Source organism: Elephantulus edwardii, unplaced genomic scaffold, assembly GCF_000299155.1.
Source record: "Elephantulus edwardii isolate Elephantulus edwardi_28Jun2011 unplaced genomic scaffold, EleEdw1.0 scaffold00048, whole genome shotgun sequence".
In the NCBI taxonomy this organism is placed as follows: domain Eukaryota; kingdom Metazoa; phylum Chordata; class Mammalia; order Macroscelidea; family Macroscelididae; genus Elephantulus; species Elephantulus edwardii.
The window spans coordinates 9146698-9166697 of NW_006399798.1; the positions used below are offsets into that span (position 1 = coordinate 9146698).

The following is a 20000-nucleotide window of genomic DNA, read 5'->3' on the forward strand; positions in this document are numbered from 1 at the left end:
TCCTTCCTTCCTGGGATAGTTGGACCGGAGGAAGGTGAAAAGAGGGGAGTGGGTAGATGCAAGGAGTTTTCTCTTATCTATTTGCTTCCAAATGCATATCCCTGCACTTGCACTTGGCAAATGCCTGGGCGTTAGTGCCTCCGACATAGTCCAACTTCAGGATACAGTCGCCGATCAACACGTAGCTAGAGCCAGGCACCTTACAGATGTATAGATCTCTGTGACAGGAACGCCCCTCCACCCCATACACTAAGCTGATATGCATGTTCCAATAGTATGTGTGAATCATGAAGTCACAAAACAAGGCACAAGCCCATGAAGACCAGGAGAAAGATGCTTCTCTCTTGGGTCCCCATCCTGTGTAGGAGGGAGCAGAAAGAGTGTGCCCCCATGTGGCAAGAGCGAGGCACTGCATCTGGAGAGTCTGGTAAAGACCGTGTCCACTTAGACTTGCACAAAAGAGAGGTGATTATGCAAACGCTTGGCTTGGAACTAACTGAAATGCCCGCTAGCCATTAAACATTGGCGTTCCAGAAGCTAAGATGTTTAGAAAATATTTTTGTCCTTCTAAGCAAATAAAGGTGAGATTTGAAATTGTGCCTTAAGATTTGTAATTAACGATAATAGCTGGTATGTATTGCTCTTTTTAATGTGTCAGGCACTTATGCCAAGTGCTTTAAACATATGAATTCTTTTTTCTTTTCACAACAACCTTATGAAAGAAGTGCAGTTATTAAATCCACTTTGCAATGTGGAAATGGAAGCACAGCGTTAAGTAATTTTGCCTGAAAGCCTTTCAGCTGGTAAGAGACGGAGCCAGGCCAGAACCTAAGGCAGTGTGGCCTGACTTTGGTTCTTGTCACCACAGTGCCAGCCAGTGCACTGACCACGAATATACAAACCAGCAGTGCCTGTGCTCCAGGCGCGGGTAGGAACAAGTGAAAGTCATTGTGTTAGGGATGTTGTTATTATGTGCCATCAAGTTGCCTGTGACTCATAGTGACCCTATGCACAACAGCTCTAAACCCTGCTCTGTCCTGTGCCAATCTCACTGTCTCTGACACACCCACCCTGATTACCCCAGTCACTGAATCAATCCATCTCATCGAAGGTCTTCCTTTTTTGTGCTGTCTCTCCACCCTCCCAAGCATGACATCCCTCTCTAAGGACTGGTCTCTCCTTGCAACATGTCTAAAGTATGTCAGACGAAGCTTAAGAATCCTTGCCTCCAAGGAACAGCCTGGTTTCACCCTCTCCAGGATGAACCTGTTCATTTTCTTAGCAGTCCGTGGTATATTCAGTACTCTTCTCCAGCACCAAAGCTCAAAGGCATCAATTCTCCTTCCATTATCTGAGTCATTGTTCAGCTCTCTGATGCATAGCAAGTGATTGCAAAGACCCATGGCCTGTATCAGGCGTACCTCAATCTCCAAAGTGACATCAGTTCTCTTCAGTACTTTGGAAAGGTCTCTAACAGCAGACTTTCCTATTGCAATATGTCTTTTAATTTCCTGGCTTCTGGTGCCAAGAGTGTTGACTGTGGAGCCAAGCAGACTAATGCTGTGAACAGTCTCAATCTCTTCACCATCTATCATGATGCTGCCAATTGGCCCAGTGATGAGAATCTTTGTCTTCTTGACATTGAGCCTCAATCCATATTGGAGGCTGCAGTCCTTGACCCTCTGCAGCAAGCACTTTAGGTCCTCCTCAATTTCAGCGAGCAGAGTTGTGTTATCTGCATAAGGCAGATTGTTGATAGATCTTCCACCAATCTTGACCCCACATTTCTCCTCATAGAGCCCAGACTCCTGGATAATCTTTGTTAGGGATGGGGGGGGGGGTACTTTTTACATAGCTGTATTTATAGCATTGCAAAAGGCAACAGTATGAGAATTATAAAGAGAGTTTTTTAAAAACCGGCTTATTTTGTGATGTCCCTTAAGGTCCTCCACTGCCCCTTGTGAACTTTACTGGCTCTGCCTTGAGTTTCCATATGACGTTCAAGAAGATAAGAGTCTTGATGTTGCAGTGGGTGCAGTGCCCAGCTGCTACCCAGAGGGTGGTCGGTTTGAACCCACCGGCCACTATGAGAGATGTCAATGTGATGGGTTGTGTTCTGTAAAGGTTCACAGTCTCAAAACCCTGGTGGGGGAGTTCTGCTCTGTCCTATATGCCTCAGGCTCCCTGCCTTCAATTTGGTTCTCCTCACAGCAACCCTCTACCAGGTTTTGAAGGTTTCTCCTTTGAGGCGGTTGATGGATTCAATCCACTGGTGGCACTCAGCCTTCCGGTTAACAGCGCTGCACCCTGCAGACTGTGCTACCAGTGCAAGGGCCTCCAGGGTCACTCTCAGTGTAGTTGACTTGATGGCAGTGGCTTTGGATTTAAGAAGGTCTCTTGGGAAGTTGGTTTCTTTCGATGCCAAAGTTGATGCCAAACAATTCTGAGAAGTCATCTTAGGCTCAAATTTAGGTGACTCATATGGAGGAAATGATTCCAACTCTATACACGAAAGATTGGAGGTTCAAACCCACTCAAAGGTCCAGTGGAAGAAAGGCCTGGCACTCCACCTCCATAAACTCAGCCAGTTGGTAGGGCAATACCATAAGAAAAGGAATTAAAAGGCATCCAGATCAACAAAGAGATGGTTAAACTATCGTTATTTGCAGGTGATGTGATAATGTACTCAGAAAATCCCAAGGGCCCAACAAAGAAACTGTTAGAGCTGTTGTTGTTGTTGTTATGTGCCATCGAGTCGCCTACGACTCATAGCGACCCTATGTACAACAGCCCTAAACTCTGCTCTGTCCTGTGCCAATCACACTGTCTCTGACACTCCCATCCCAGAGCTAGTAACCAATTTAATAGAGTGGCAGGATATAAGATTAATAATAAAAAAAATCAGTGGGATTCCTCTACAGTAACAAAGAGAACTCAGAGAAGGGAAGCAAGAAAGCAATACCATTTACAGTAGCCAACCCCAAATTGAGATACTTGGGAGTAAACCTAACTAGAGACACAAAAGAAAAGACACAAAAGAGACACAAAGAAAACTACAGAACATTTCTGCGAGACACAATAAAAGACCTAAAGAAATGGGAAAATGTTACAAAGAAAAAGAAATGGGAAAATGTGCCGTGTTCATGGATAGGAAGACTCAATATATATAGTGAAAATGACAATCCTACCAAAAGCAATCTACGTGTTCAATGCAATCCCAATACAGATACCAAAATCATTTTTCAAGGAGATCAAAAGGGAAAATTGGAGTTTATTTGGAGAGGAAAGAGAACCCAAATAAGCAAAGCACTTCTGAAAAACAAAAATGAAGTGGGAGGCATAGCACTCCCTGACCTCAAAGCCAACTACACAGCGGTAGTGACCACAAACTTAGCCATTGAAAATCCTCCGGAGGTTCTGCTCTGACACACTGGGTCAGCTGAGTCAGAATTGACCCAGTTGAAGCTGGTTCAAGTTGCACACATAAAGAACAAAAGGCAAGTCTTAGCAAGTGTTTTCTCATTTCTGTGGACATTTCAGTTTCTTTCTCCAGATCCTATTGATTCTCTGGGAAAGGAGAAGACAGGAGCAGTGTGTGTAGATGGAATCCTGTCTCCTGCTGCCTTTGTTTCTCCTGCCTGTCAATACGCTCCGTACTGGATGGACTTGGCTAGTTCACTGTTCTTCAGTTGCTGTTTTGTGACAGGGCTGCGGTAAGGAGGCATTTTTGCTGGTGTTTGGAGAGCTGTGGGCTTAGCAGATGAGGATTTGCCTACTTGTGCTAATCCAACCACATCCTTTCCGGGGATGTCTTGGGGATGCATTTAAAGCTCTCACGCCCCGGTGATTAGCATCGCCTCATTCCTGAGACTCCATCGCCCGGCCCCTTAGGCGTGGTGGGTCCACGGCACAGGGGCCCTGAGCAGGCATGCTGCATTCCCATTCCGGGAGCAGCTGGGCCCAGGGTGTGAAGATGCAGGTCCTCCAGGCACTTAGCTAATGACACGTTCTCAGTCATTTCAGAACCTTCCATGCAGTGTTTGCTGAAAGAGAGAAGAACCTTCGCCAGACTTAGCAAAGCAGTTCTAGTTCAAAGGGTCCTGGAGGATGTCTGGGGCCCCTTCACTGGGCGAAGGGGCTGCCCCCCGGCTCCCTTCTGGTCCCCAGGCTCACCCCGACTGGAACAGTGTTATTAAGCTCCATTGGGATCCCGTGTGTTGGAATGAGAATCATGTTGCCCATTTGGGGGGGAAAGGAAACCAGAGAAGCGGACACCATGGGACAAGGTCACCCCTGACTCCATGGTAGGTGAGCCTGGGGCTCCTCTGCCTCTCCCCTGTGGTGGTCACTCTGCAGATGCTCTTTCCAGGAGGCCAGAAGGGAAGCCAGCAGCCACGGCCTCACATAGCGTCCCTTCTTTGTGCAGATTTATAGGTGCTTCACTTCTAAATTAAGACAACAAAGAAAATGTTTTCATGATCAACAGCTCTGGAGACTTTGCTTTCTTCCTTCTTGAAAGACCCATGACCTTTCAGACCTTTCCTTCTGTGCTTGGAGTTGATAAACATTTTCTAATTACAATTCCTTCGCTCTCAGAAAAATGACTGTGATGTATTAAGAAGCCCTCATTTTCATGAAACATTTCCAGGGCTTTAGACTTGCCTATGCAGAAGCTCAACGACTCCAGCCTTCAGTATGAATTACTCCCCAACACCAAGGAAAAAAAAATCCTCCCCAGGGAACCAGTAAACAATATCAGGATAAATGGAGAAATGATGGAATTTGTCAAGGATTTCATCTCACTTGGAGGCACTGTCAATGCCCATGTTAGGAAGAGTAAGAAATCAAAGGAAATAGGGCACCGGGCAAATCTGGCATCAGACACCTCTTTAAAAGTGCTAAGGAATGAAGGTGTCACTTCAGAGACTAAGGTGCGCCTAACCGAGGCCATGGTATTTTTGTGTGCTTCCTATGCATGTGGAAACTGGAAAATGAATAAGGAAGACCACAGGACCCGTTGATGCCTTGGAGTTGTGCTGGTGAAGGACATACCACAGTATATACCAGGGGCCGTGGAAAGAACCGGTCTGTGCTGGATGAACTGCAGCCAGGATGCTCCTCGGACGCCAGGATGATAAGACTTTATCTCACATACCTTGCAGCGTGCGCTCAGGAAGAGTTAATCCCTGGAGGACGGTACATTTGAAGATGAGGAGGACTCGTAATGAATGGTTTGGTGCACGGGCTGCAGCAGTGGGCTTAGACAGAGCAGAGAGTGCTCCTGTACACACATGTACACGTGTACATACACACCTATGCACAGTCACACACGTGGTGTGGGTTCACACATGTTAGACTCCTCTCAGGTCAGTGCTGTGTCTGGGAGGAATCATGCTTTCCCGGGACAGTTTCCGAGGCCAGGTCACTGCCCGTTGGAGGGCTGACATCCTGACGTCGAGGGTGGGTCAGGGTCCTGGCTTCCCTGCGGGCATTGGGGTGCTGCTGTTGGTGTGAGAGAGCTGGACAGGACGTGGGGGAAGTGCGTCCACCTGCCCATTGTATTGCGTCCCTCCTGCAAGTGAGCTGGCCTGAGTGCAGCACAGGAACACAGGCCAACCTCGGGGATATTGCGGGTTCGGTTCCCGACCACGACGATAAAGCCAGTTCCATGAGTTGTTTGGCTTCAAACGCGTATCAGAGTTATGCCTTCACCTCCTGTGGTCTGTCAAGTGAGTGGCAGCTGATGCGCAAGTGTGAAACACTTTGAGAATAACTGAAATGTGACACAAAAGTACGGTCCCCTCTTTCCTTTTGGGCAGCTGTGAGTCAGCACCGACGTCTCCTTTTTTACTCTGTATCTTAGGTGCGCCTGATACAGGCCATGGTCTTTGCAATCACTTGTTATGCATCAGAGAGCTGGGCAATGACTAGGAAGGATAGAAGGAGAATTGATACCTTTGAGCTCTGGTGCTGGAGAAGACTATTGAATGTACCATGGACTGCCAAGAAAACACAGGTTCATCCTAGAGAGGGTTAAACCAGGCTACTCCTTGGAGGCAAGGATTCTGGGGCTTCATCTGACATACTTTGGACATGTTGCAAGGAGAGACAGGTCCTTGGAGAGGGACATCATGCTAGGTAGAGTAGAGGGACAGCGCAGGAGGGGAAGACCCTCTATGAGGTGGATTGATTCAGTGACTGGGGTAATCAGGATGGGTGTGTCAGAGACAATGCGATTGGCATGGGATAGAGCAGGGTTTAAGGCTGTTGTACACAGGGTGGCTATGAGTCGCAAACGACTCGATGGCACATAACAACAACAACAACAACAATCTTAGTCACTGAGCTGTATTCAGTGGACATTTTCTGAGTGAATGAATGAATAAGTGGACAGACAGACAGGAAGGCTTGGTCTGCGGGAAGTTTGGAAGCGCACGTGCTGGGCCCTGAAAGCTTGCCCTGTTGCTTGTCCATGGGGCCAGCCTGCTTATTTTCAGCATGCTCTCTCCTTGTCTCCCCTTCTACAGACAAGAGTGAGAATGGTGAAGTGTATCAGAGGAGGAAGGCGGCCGGCCTCCCCGAGGGTCCTGTTCCCCTCGTACCCTCCCGAGGGAGCCCCGCACAGCCCGGGGCCGGCAGCTGGAGGAGGATCGCTCTACTCATCCTGGCCATCACCATCCACAACGTCCCAGGTGAGTGAAGTCTCCCCACCTGCCTGCAGCTGCGTCACTTCTGCGTACAGAGGTCTTGCTGGAAAGGGGAGAGGGGTGGCTACAACTCAGAACTGTCCAGGGGAGTGTAGCTCTTTCTTGGCCTTAGTTTTTGGATGGCTGGAGCTCAGGTATTGTAATCTGTAGAGACTTGATCTGCTCACCTTGAAGGCTGCGTCCTTCTTGCTGTTGGGACCCGCCAGAGTCTCCAAGGGGGAAAGCTGGACAGTCTCCCCGTGAAGCAGCCTCAGAAACCCGGGAGGGTCGCTTCTGACTCAGAGTTCAGCACTGAGGTTCTGGACTGATCACCGTATGTTAGCATGTCTCATTCCAGGTAGACAGTTTCTTTTCCCATTTCTGTATGTTGCATCTTTTCTTTACATATTTGATTAGTGAGGGATTTTTTAAATTCTTTTTCTTTTAGCAGAAATTCACAGCTGGTGTATGCTTTCTATGGAGGATGCCTTTTATGAGTACAAAATGCCTCTGGGCAGTGCTTTCTGGAAATACTCAGTCTTTTCTCAACACTTTCTGTTCACAGTGCTCCTTGATGCAGACATCTTTCTCATCTTTAAGGTCTTAGTAATTGTTCCCTTTTAGCATTTGTGTGTGTGTTTGGGGGAATTATATTGGGGGAAAAAAAAGAGAGACTTTCATGAGTGTTTTTTTTTAAATGAATGTTTTGTTTAAATAATAATAGAGTATCTAGAAAGCCCAGATAAGTATGTAGAAGGAAAATACCGTTAAAAAATTGAGGAAACTAAAAAAAATACATATAATTCATATAAATTTATAAATACATCTGTTTTAAATACAGAAAATTTATTCTGTTTCATAAATGTTATAAGCTATAATACAATTTATGCCTGGGTAAATAAATCTATATTATGTACAGATATCGTTCACCCTCATTGCCCTTTGAGACTGAACCCATTTGGCTCAGAGCTGACCCCCTGTGGGTGTTCAGAAGCTGTGAATGGAACAAGAGGAGACAGCTCCTGTTTCTCCTCAGAGGAGCTGGTGGACTTGAGCCTTTGGATGGCAGCGCTCTGTACCGTCTATTGTATCCATGTAGAAGGAGTACAGATTTCACAACTCTCCGTTGTTATCCCAAGTCAAAACTCAGCACCCTTGAGCAGTTGACACCCTGTCTCTCCTTTCCCCAGCCCCTGGTGACCACATGTCTACTCTCTGTCTCATCTCGATAGTAACTACAAATGGAGTCAGAGGTATCTGTCTTTCTGACGTCCTTCACTCAGTGTCACATTTTGGGGGTTCACTAGTCACGTGGCACACATCACAACTTCGTTTCTCTTTATGGCTGAGGAATATCCCATTGTGTAGAGATGTCCACTCATCTGTTGATGGACCCTCGCCGTGTTGCCAGGAATAGCCAGAAAGGTAGCTTTGGCGGTTATCACTAATCCTGCACAGCCGTTAGTGCATACACCACATGTTTTAAAAGTTTCCATTGTTATTTGAGTGAAAGTCTACAAAGCAAAATGATTTTCAACTCAGCAATTCAGATATTTTGGTTTAGGACCTTAACTAAATCCCGCACTGTAACCACCGTTCCAAGCAGCTGCCCGGGCCTTTGCCTGTATGCCCCCACGCAGGTGGACCGGACACCTCAGATTATGGGGTGGTAGGGGGTGCTGGGGGCAGCGGCCTGTCTTCTGTGAAAGCAGCCCAGATTGTACCCTGGAGAGCTTACTCTTAGTCAAGTCAAAGTGCTTTTCCTGCAATGCCGTATAAAGTCAAGGACTCTATCCCTGCCATCGATTGCGGGGCCCCAGGAAAACAAGCTTCCTTTCTGTGCTCGAGTGCAATTAAACATCCAGTGGCATCCAGGTTCCTCACTCGCACTCTCAGCAGTGAAATCCAGCTCTGCTTTGTAGATGCAGAAGTTAGGGTTAGAGCTTAAAGGGGACCGAGAGCATATTTCATCCAAATCCTCCTTGCTGGAACATTCCGGGCTTACCTCTGACGGTCCTGACGCTGCCTGCCAGCTTTGACATTGGGTGATTCATAAGTGACATGAACAGCATAGAATCAAACCCGTTTTTCCATTGAAATTAATCACTGCCTCCTTTGTGACACCTTCTTGTGTCAGTGTCTGCTTCCGCTCGGAAAATGATTGCAATTATTTAAGCGCGTTTGTTTTCTCTGCCGCATGAAGCTTCTTGCTAGAAGGTCCAACCGGCGTTCTCTTTGGGATCCCAAGTCACAACCCACCTTGGAGGTCACTCTACATTCGAGCCCCTAGGATGCCTGTTTACTGTCGGAAGGGACAGGTCATTGAGAGCCCAGCGCCCCTTGTTCTGCTGCTGCCTTGTCCACTCGGCGGTCTCGGGGAGAGCATTTGACTGGTGAGAGTCTTGACGAGGCAGATGACAGACACTTGCCACTCTTTATATTTTAAATTCTGTATGAAGAGCCCTGGAGGAAGAGGCTCAATGAATCACATACACCTTGCTTTCTCTTCACTAGACTCACGTTCCTTCTGCTGACTGTTGCTGTGACAGCAAGAAGTGGGGGTGTCACCTCTGTGTCCCCAGGACAGCAAATCCAATGGTTTCTATTATCTGAATAGTCTTCTCCGACAGCTTCTCATATGACTACACATCATGACTTTGCAAGGAATGCTTGAAGCTGGAATTAGGAGTTGATTCTGCTTTAGGGACTAAACCACAAATTTCTATGTCCAAATATTATCTAACCAAAAAAAAGCAACACCCTTTACCATCTAGTGGCTTCCAAATCACAGTGACTTTTCATCGGGGTTCAAGGCCTGTAAATCTTCAAGGGAGAAGAAGGCTCTTCTTCCTCCCCAGAGGCTGCTCGTGGGTTTGAACTGTGAACCTTTCTGTTCACAACTCAGAGTAAATGGTTTAGTTACTCTTGAGTGATGAGATTAAGACTGATTTTTTTTTTAGTTGTATGTTATTCTGATGTTTTCAAGTATAGTATGTTATTGCGGATATTTTTCCTTGTCTATAATTTTTATTCTTTTAAGAAGAGGAATTAGGGCACCTAACTGTTTCAATGCCTCTAGACCCCAACACTTAAAACATGTGGATCTAACAATCATATGCCAGTGGTGGTCTTATTTGGGTCTTTTTTTTTTTTATTACTAGAAGAGTTAGAAGTAGAACCTGGGATAGTATATGTTTGTTGTTGTTGCTGATTGCTGTCGAGTTGAGCACCACTCATAGTGAACAAAAGACCAAATGCCTTTCTGTGACTGTCGTAATTTCTCCAGGTTCATAGAATAAGTTTCTGGTGGGTGCTATACAAAATTACCACACCCTTTAGTGGCTTGGAACAACCCAAGTTAATTCTGTCACAGTTCTAGAGACCATTAGTGTGAATGTTAAGGATTTGACAGGTCTGTGGCCACTTGAGTGGTTCCAGAAAAAGGTTCTTCCTGCCTCTTCCAGCTCCTGGACGTTGCTACTGCCCTTGCCTTGTGACCTCATAGACGATAGTCATTGTCCCATGTCGTCTTTGTCCCGTGGTCACATCTCCTTCTGGCTAAGTCCAGTCTCCAAGGACTCCATGTCCTAACTCGTCTCATGGGCTTTGGGATGGTCATCTGGAGGAGCAAGTCCCTGGAGAAGGACATCCCACTCGGTAGAGCAGAAGATCAACAAATCCAGAAAAAGACGCTCAATAGGGTGGATTGACAGACTTGTCGCATCAACAGGCTGGAACAGCAGAGGTCACAAGGACAGGGCAGGACTGGACAGTGTTGCTTCTGTTGTATGTAGGGTTGTAGGGTCAGGTGCCAGATACGGCGAAGTTCAGAGGGTCGCCATGAGTCAGGGGTCAGCTGGACAGCACCTAACAGCAGCAGAGATGGGGTCCCAAGAAGTCAGAACCAAGTCAACCACACCTTCTAACAAGTGATTACATTTAAGCTCCACTAAAGTGGTCTCTTCTGCATCAAACAACAGTAAGAATGATGACGACCAAGAGAGAGCTACGTTGGCCTAGTGGAAGGAAGCTGTGCTACCAAGCAGAAGGTGGGTGATTTTCATCTGCCGCCCTCGGCCAGGTTCAAACTGTTTTCCTGTCAAACATTCTTCTACGTGGTATAGCATTGGTCTGTGTGTTGCTGTAGAAGTAACTCGTGGTTGCTGTGATGCTGAAGCCTGTGACAGTGATGTGCCAATCGTGGTAATGGGCACCCATGGTGGACAGTGTTGGCTGGAGCTTCCCGACTGAAACAAGCCTGGAAGCGGGAGCGGCATCCACTTCCGAAATGGCTTGCCTCCGGAAACTCTACGTACGAACAGTGCTCAGGCCGTTCGTTCATAGGGTCGCTATGAGTCATCTACGACTCGATGGCATCAAACAACAATAACAACAAAGTGGTCTCTCACATACTCGGAGCGTGTCGCTAGGAGAGGTTATTCCTTAGAGAGGGCACGATGCCTGGGAAGGTGGAAGGATGGCGGAAGAGAGGAAGATTCTCCACCAGGTGGGCTGCTGTGGTTGTTGCAGACCGAGGGTAAAGTATTTTTATAATTATTTAATAATGAGACAGACAGCCAGGAGTGAGATAGAATTTGTTGTTGTTATGTGCCATCGAGTCACTTGTGACTCACAGCGACCCTGTGTACAAGAGCCCTAAACGCTGTTCTATCCTGTGCCAACCTCGCTGTCTCAAACGCATTCATTCCCACCACTCCACTCACAGAATCGATCCATCTCATCGAAGGTCTTCCTCAGGGGGCCAGAAATTCTCCGCTGAAGACCCCCATTCCAGCTTCCCTGCAGTTTTACTGTTAACTATCAGGAAGTAAATCACAAAGAGAATTCAGTGCAAATGAAGCCAAGCTCTTTCCATAAACACCTTCCCCTTGACTCAGGAGGGAGGGGACAGCAAAGCAAGAATCTGTAAACCTTTAAGGATTGCCTTAGTGCCTCAGGGTGAACTCTAGTGTGTACCACACCTCCCCCACATCCTGAAATAGCATTCAGTTTATTAAAATATTTGGTATTGGCTTCCCATACACGGTGATTGATGCAGTGGGCTTGAGTGTGTCAGAGATTGTGAGGATGGCCTGGGCCCAGATGGTGTTCACAGTGGGTCTTCATAAGGTTACTAAGAGTCCTACTTGATTTGACAGCCCCTAAAACAACAACAGAATAATCCAAGACAATACCCTTATCTCAGAATACTAAGTGGGATCACATCTGCAAAGCCTCTTTTGGCACGGAAGGTCAGCCTTACTGGCTCTGCAAATTAGAACCTGCATGTATTTGGACACCATTAATCAGCCACCTACTGAGACCAAAAGAAATCTTTGACTTTTTAGCAGGGAGGTTGACTGTGAATTCTGAACTGCCTTAAACAGTACAACACACCTCTCTGAAGCCCTCGGCTTTCTCCTGGTTTTGCCCTTGAACCACCATGGGCTGGTGGCTTAGTCTTCCTCATTCTCCCTATCTTTACTGTTACCCTTTCAATTTCTGAAGTTATTTGACTAGCTGAGGCCATTAACCAAGTGTTTTCCCTGCGTTTTCATCAACTCAGAGGTGTTGGTTGATGATAAAAAGTGACTTGGTGCTTACTAGAGTGTGGTTATGATGACAGGACTGGGGGGCTGCCACCATGTCTCTGTGGGCACCTGCCACCCTCCTTTGTCCCACAGGGCCCTGTCCCTGTCTCTCATTTGTCTCTGTGAGCAGCTCATCTGCAGGGACAACTAAGGCACCCACCACCTGTGTGTGTGAGCGAGGTTCTCTTCAGAAGCTCAGTGGCACCTCTGGTGGCTGGAAGCCTTGCTCCCCAGCCCCGTTACTCTCACGCTGCCTCAAGCAGCTCTCTTTTTGTGATATTTCTTCCGAGATATGTTATATTTAAAGAGAAGAAAATCCTCAAGCCCGGCTGATTGATTACAGGCTTGTCAATCATCTTCTACAATGGGGACATCATCTTCCCATCCGCTTCTTTATATTCAGACACAAATCACCTGTCATGAACGCTACGTTTCCAAGGTGTACAGCTCAGTGGGTTCTACTATATTCACAAGTTGTACAGTCATTACCACTATCTAATTTTACACTCTTCCTCATCACCCCCAAATAGATCACGTACCCACCAGCAGTCCCTCCCCTCCTTCCACTCCACCTCTTACACCGTGTATGAATTTGCTTATTCTGAACATTCCTATAAATGGAATCATATGATATTCACTGTTTTAGACTAATACGATATTCAGTGTTTTATATTTGGCTTCCTTCACTCAGCATAATGTTTTTTTCAAGATTCATGCATATTGTAAGCCGTTTAAGAGTTCATTCCTTTTTTACAGCTGCATAATATTCTACCAAATGGATCTGTAACACTGAATATCGTGTGGGGGGGGGAGGAGAGAGAGCGAGAGCGCGCGCGCACTCTGGTGGCTTAGTGGTAAGGAGGTGTGCTGCCATTCCAAAGGTGGGCAGTTTGAATCTACCAGCTGCTTCTCAGGAGAAGAGTGACAGTTTCCTCCTGTGTCATGTACTACCTCAGAAAACCCACTAGAAGGTCAACTATGGGTCATTCTGACTCCATAGTACATCACCAGCAACCGGGAAATTAAAAGACATATTGCGATGGGAAAGTCTGCTGTTAGGGACCTCTCCAAAGTACTGGAGAGCAATGGTGTCGCTCTGGAGACTAAGATGCGCCTGATACAGGCCATGGTCTTTGCAATCACTTGCTATGCATCAGAGAGCTGGACAATGACCAGGGAGGATAGAAGGAGAATTAATGCCTTTGAGCTGTGGTGCTGGAGAAGAGTATTGAATATACTATGGACTGCTAAGAAAATGAACAGTTCATCCTTGAGAGGGTTAAACTGGGCAGCTCCTTGGAGGCAAGGATTCTGGGGTTTCATCTGACATACTTTGGACATGTTGCAAGGAGGGACAGGTCCTTGGAGAGGGACATCATGCTTGGTAGGGTAGAGGGACAGCGCAGGAGGGGAAGACCCTCCATGAGATGGATTGACTCAGTGACTGGGGTAATGGGGACAGGTGTGTCAGAGGCAATAAGATTTATACAGGATAGAGCAGGGTTTAGGGCTGTTGTCCATAGGGTCGCTATGAATTGCAGATGACTCAATGGCAGATAACAACAACAACATATATTTAGATTTATACTTATATTTAGATTTAGATTTATATGTGTATATATAATGTTTTTTTACTAATTTTTTTGTTATTAGTTTTTTCACTCGTTAGTTACTGTGCATGTGGGCTGTTTCTGTCTTCGGCTATTATGACTAATGATACTGTGAATATTAATGCATCTGTGTTTGTTTGAACATATGTTTTCAGTTCTCGGGTGTGCAAACTTAAGAGTGGAATTTCAGGGTCATATTAAAAACCCTGGATTTTTTTTTCTTTTTGTTTGGGGAAAGCTTGCAGAACAAATGGCTTGTCTGTTCAACCATTCATGTACCTTTTGCTTTATGGAGATAATCCCCCAACTGTAACAGTACCTTGAGCGCCAGACACAGAACGTTATTCTCTCAAGGTGTTTGACCGTAACTAAGAAAGGTCACAGCTTTGTCTGCTGGACGATCAGCTATGCACACACACGATGACAGACGGCGCAAATAAAAGACCTGTAGAAATAGCCTCTGTTACATATACATCTGTGGCTTTGCAAGAAATGCTTGGAGCTGTAATCAGAAGTGATTCCATTTTAGGGACAGAAACACAGATTTCTATTCAAATATTATCCCAAAAACAAAACCCAAACCCATTGCATTCTCTCTGGTTCCAAATCATGGCAACCAAGTATGTATGAATGTATGTATATATCTATCCTTCCTTCCTTCCTTCCTTCCTTCCTTCCTTCCTTCCTTCCTTCCTTCCTTCCTTCCTTCCTTCCTTCCTTCCTTCCTTCCTTCCTTCTTATCTATCTATCTATCTATCTATCTATCTATCCATCTATCTATCTATCTATCTATCTATCTTACCCCCCCCTCCCCGCCATGTGTGTATCCCATTAAAATCTCTTAACTTTTTTCTTTTTTAGAGCTTCTAAGCATATTGGTTCTTCACTCACCCACCTTTTGTTTTACAGCTTTATTGACATGCCCAGTCTCTGAACATTCACTAATTCTCTGTTGCTTTTCCTTTCACCATCTTCAAACTAAAAATCTCAGCCTCATTGCCATCGCGTCAGAACTGACTCCTAGCTGACTTTCTGAGCTGGGTCTCTGAGCCTGAAAGTTGCATGAGAGAAGATTGCCCATTTATCTCCCACCAAGCTGCTGGTGGATTCACGTTACTGCAGATGGCTTTTGGGTTAGCTGCCTGAGTCCCTGGGGACTGTACCGCCAGAGCTCCCCTCAACCATCTTAATAAGTGTTTATATTCTATTTCTAATTTGCATTCCCTTCCTCTCCCTGGTAAGCGCCCAAGAATGATTCTATCTGTGTGTAAACCTTTCTTTTAGCTTTTTGTAATCGTGGTCTTAGCCAATGTTTATCGTTTTATGCTGAACTTACTTCACTCACATAATGTCCTCTGTTATGTCTCACAGAGTCTGCTGTTCCTCAGTGTTGCACAGTTCTCCACTGGGTGAACGTACCCCGATTTCTTTATCCATTTGTCTGTTGAGGGGCATGTGACATGTTTCCGTCCCTTTGCTGTTGTGAATTGTGCTTCAGTAAGCATAAGTGTTCACATATCTGGTTATATCTCGGCTCTCATCTCTTTAGCTTATATATCTAGTAGTGAAATTGCTGAAGCAGGTGGCGTTATTTCCATTACCCGCTTGTAACTTTTGAGTACCAGCTCTTTCTGTTTGCTGAGTCCATCCTACCCCTTGGGCGTAATGCATGCATGCTTGCAAAGTTGGAGCCGGCCCTCTGTGACTGAGGGTTCGCTTCAATGCACCCACCAAGGTGTTGACTTTAGCGTGTCCACATCCCCTGCTTCTCCGGGTGGTGCTGGATCCTTTTGGATTTCGATCTGTTTATGAAGCCCAGAACACTTAGTTGTGCTTATATAGAATCTGTACCTAGAGTGGGAAGCTGTTGTCCGGACGAAGCAAGCCACTGCATTGTTTAAAATCAGAAAGGGTGTGTGTCATGGTTGTATCCTTTCTCCAACCTATTCAGTCTGTATGCTGAGCAAATAGTTCATGAAGCCAGACCCTATGAAGAAGAGTGTGGCATCAGGATTGGAGGAGGAGTCAGCAACAACCTGTGTTATACAGACACAACTCTGCTTGCTGAAGTTGAAGAGGATACGAAACACTTGCTGCAGAAGGTCAAGGGCGGCTATACAGCCTTTGGAATACACCTTAAGATCAAGAAAGCAAAGGTCCTCACCACAGGACCAACCGTCAACATTATGATCAGTGGAGAAAAGATTGAAGCTGTTGATGATTTCATCTTGCTTGAATCAACATTTAACACCCTTGGTACCAGCAGTCAGGAAATCAGGAGATGTACTGCATTGGGCAAGTCTGCTCTTAGGAACCTCTCAAAAATACTGAGGAACAGCTGCACTGCAATCCCAGAGGTGTATTGTTTGAATCTAGCAGAGTGCTGGAGAAGGAGGGGGCAATCTCCCCTTGTAACCGTCAGATCTGATTTGATGGTATACAAAAAAAATAACAAAATTAAAAAAAAAATTTAAAAATGCTGACAGTTTGAAGAGTAAGTTGTACCAGCTCCAGACCATGGTCTTCTCAGTCACCTGCTATGCATCCAAGAGCTTGACAATGAATAACGATGGCAGAAGAAGAATTGATACCTTTGAGTAGTGGTGTTGGAGAAGAGTTTTGAATATCCTATGAACTGCCAGAAGAACAAACAGGTAGATGTTGGGAAAAGTTTAGCCCGAGCGCTCCTTGGGAGCAAAGGTGGAGAAGCTTCGCCTTTCACACTTTGGACAGGTAGCTAGGTGAGGCTGTTCACTGGAGAGGGACGTCATGCTTGGATAGATGGAGGGTCAGTGCAGGAGAGGAAGGCGCCCAGTGAGATGGATTGACACGGAGACTGCAGCAGTGGGCTGTAGTGTGTAAGAGATGTTGAGAATGGCACAGGATACGGTTGCTATGAGTCATACTCAACTCGTCAGCACCTACCAACAACGTGGGAAGCTCAAAGGTCATGTGTGGGTGAAGCGTGACCCTCGATCATACGGCATGCCCACGTGTGGTCTGTAGATGCCACAAGGGCGTCTCCGGGGTGACGGCACCCAGATCAAGGGTGGCCCTGCAGCCCGCGGCAGGGAGCTAGAAGCTGTGTAAAAGGACGTACCGGCTCTTCATGTTCCTGGAACGGGGACTAGATAGAAAATTCTAGGTTCGATGGGGACCCTCCAGGACGAACACTGACGCAACAACCTCTGCCCGCTGCTGCTCTGCTTCCAGGGAGAGGGGCATCTCAGCACCGCTGCCCCGGCGCCGTTAATGAGCAAATACAGCACTTCTCGAACTTGCTAACTGCTGGCGATTAGGAAGCCCAGTAATAATACCAGTAGCTACCACTTACCCGGCCTTCCACAGCTCCAAACACTGCTTTAAATGCTGTTTGTGTGTTATTGGGCTATTTGAAGCTCTGCTTTATAGTTTAGAAACCAAATCCCAGAGGGGCTTAAGGCTTAAAGCCCAAGGTCACGCCACCAGCTACAGCACCACCAGACACCCATCAACAGTGATATACTGCCTTCAAGCTGCCTCTTGCTACGCTTGGGTCTGTATTTCTTTCTCCCTCTCAGCAGATCCAAGGGTTTATCAGATGTGGTTCCAGGAAAGTTCGGGTAGTGGTTCTTATTTTTTAAAGCTTGCCACCTTGAGTGTTAACGTCTACAGCACACCGTTTCGGTATTTTTTTAGAGCTTGCCTCCTTGAATGTTAACGTCCACAACACTGTTTTGGTGAGTTGGTGTCATTATCACTCCAGATGCTACCAGCTCGATCCAGCAAGGAAAGCTGGATGGGGAGGCTGGACCAGGAGCCCCAGCTGGACACAGGGCCTGCCAGCAACGGTGCAGACACAGACACATGGAATGAACACTCAGCGAAGCACGCCTGTGCCCGCCACCCCCGTCACCAAGTGTGGCTGTTCCTCGTCGGTTCCTCACTTAGCTAGTCACCCCCCAGATCATATCAAGGAGGGCGAGGTGGAGAGATGGGACAAGTGCAGACTTCACTTCGGAAAGGTCGCGGCTTGGAAATGCTTCCATTAGCCGAGTGACCTAAGGGATATTCCTGGGCGTCTGAGCTTTCTCATCTGTAAATTGGAGCAGATGTCCACTGAGAAGCTCAGGATTCAGGTGACAGCAGGGGCAACAAGCCTGGCCATGGACCACATTCTCTACTTTCACGTACATCTCATGGTACCTTGAACGGTGCCAAGGATGCTTTGTGGCACATTGGTTACACACTTGAGTTTTAATTGAAAGGTCTGTGGTTCCAACACGCTAGTTCTCATGAGAAAAAGATGTGTCCTTCTGCCCCGGGAACCCTGCAGGCCACAGTGCTCTATCCTGTACGGTTACGAAGAGTTGGATTGGTTGGTGTGAGGGCTTCGGAGGCTCCGTGGTACAAGTCTTGCCTTCCATGCAAGAGATGAAGTTTCAGTTGGTGTCTGAGGTAATAACACATAAGCAGTCACTACTCTGGTGCTGGAGAAGAGTGCTGAACAGACGGCCTGAAGAACAAACAGATGTAGCTTGGAGAAGGTGCAGCCAGAGTGCTTCTTGGACTCAAGGATTGTGAGGTTTCATCTCACGAACATTAGGCATCTTGCTAGCTGAAGTATTCCTCGTAAAGGGATGTCCTGATCGGAAAGGCAGAGGTTCGGTGAAGGAGCGGAAGACTCTCAACCAAGTAGATTGATTTACACCGTGACTTGCAGCAGGCGGCTGGAGTGTGTCAGAAATGATGAGGCTGGTACAGAACAGAACAAGGTTCAGATCTCTTATTCCTAGAGTCACTATGAGTTGTCTTGGCTTGAAGGCACCTAACAACAACAACCACCACCTTTCTGAAGGTAGAAAGGCAGCAAAAGAGAGGAAGACTTCTGATGAGATGGGGAGACACAGTGACAGCAGTGTGGGCTTGAGGATGGCAGAGATTGCGGGGCGTGCAGGATAGGGCGAGGCTCAGAGAATCACTGAGAGTTAGAGTTGACGGCACCTAACACCAACAACAACCCTGTCAATGAAATGTGCATGCTGTTCTCATATGGGCTATTTCAGCACCCCTCTCACACTGAGATAGACAAGGAGGAAAGGTCTGGCCATGTCCTTCTGAAATGAGCCAGCAAAGCCATACAGATCACAGGGGTCCAGAGTACAGCCCCTCCTGGGGGCAGCCCAGGACTCGGGGACACCGCGAGCCGAGGGCCGTCACGATGGCCGCTGACCACAGCCACCTCCTGGTGCCTCCAGCCCCGCAGGCCCAGCCAAGACCAGTTCCCTTCCATCTCCTCCTCTTCCTTCACTGCCTCGGGACCTTCGCCAATCCCTGGCTTTGGTCATCACAGATCTCCCGGCTCTGGTGCCCTCAAAGGCGTGGGTCTCGGCTCACTTTCATTTCCACCTCCGCCAGGTTATATCCGAGGATGCTGCTCATTTACCCCAGAAGTTTGAAAACATTGTAATGTTCTCCTTTAATGATCTGTTTTCTCCCCGGGAAGCCTGACATTGTAATTAGCGCAGGCTCCCATCTGGATGACATTTGCTCAACGTACTGTGTTGCTCCCGGCCGCGTGCTGCGTCAGAGGCCCGTACCCCACTTCCAGAGTACACCGTCGGGCTGAGCGTGGGCACTGGCACCGACACCCATGGCCTCAGTCACAGCTCCGGGGTCCCTGGTTAAACCCGATTGAAAGGGACAGGGCAGCTTCTAGATTGGCTATCAACAGCTGCCACAGGCAGCAGACAGACACACAGACTACTCCTCCCTCCCTGGCCCTCAGAGCCAGCACTGGGACTGGGGTTTAAAAACAGGGTTAATTTCTGCACCTACTGCATTATGTCATCCTCCTACCCAATATGTAAATTAACTGGGGGGAAGACCTTGAAGCAGGAGAACTTGAGTACTTTTTTCCATTAGAACGCCAAGTTTTCAGGCATTTTTTTTTCTTTTTGGTCTTTTCATTGTGGCCAGGCAGGTACTAACTAGAAGTATCTATCAGGCCTTCTAACCTTGAAAGGAGCCCTGGTGATGTGGTTAAAACACTTGGCTGCTAACATCAGACCTCTGGTGGCTTAGTGGTAAGAAGTTGTGCTGCGAACCAGAAAATACGTAGTTCGAATCTACCA

At 47.0% G+C, this 20000-nt stretch overlaps 1 protein-coding gene across 2 annotated transcripts in view; it reads left to right on the forward strand.

Annotated features, from left to right (window-relative positions):
* The window catches only part of SLC39A11 (solute carrier family 39, member 11), a 374943-nt gene that overhangs the window by 224680 nt on the left and 130263 nt on the right, over positions 1 to 20000 (forward strand). For both annotated transcript variants that reach the window (XM_006886243.1, XM_006886244.1), the window contains exon 5: positions 6528 to 6692. In XM_006886243.1, coding sequence (XP_006886305.1) covers positions 6528 to 6692 — 165 coding nt within the window. The remainder of the gene's footprint in view (positions 1 to 6527; positions 6693 to 20000) is intronic.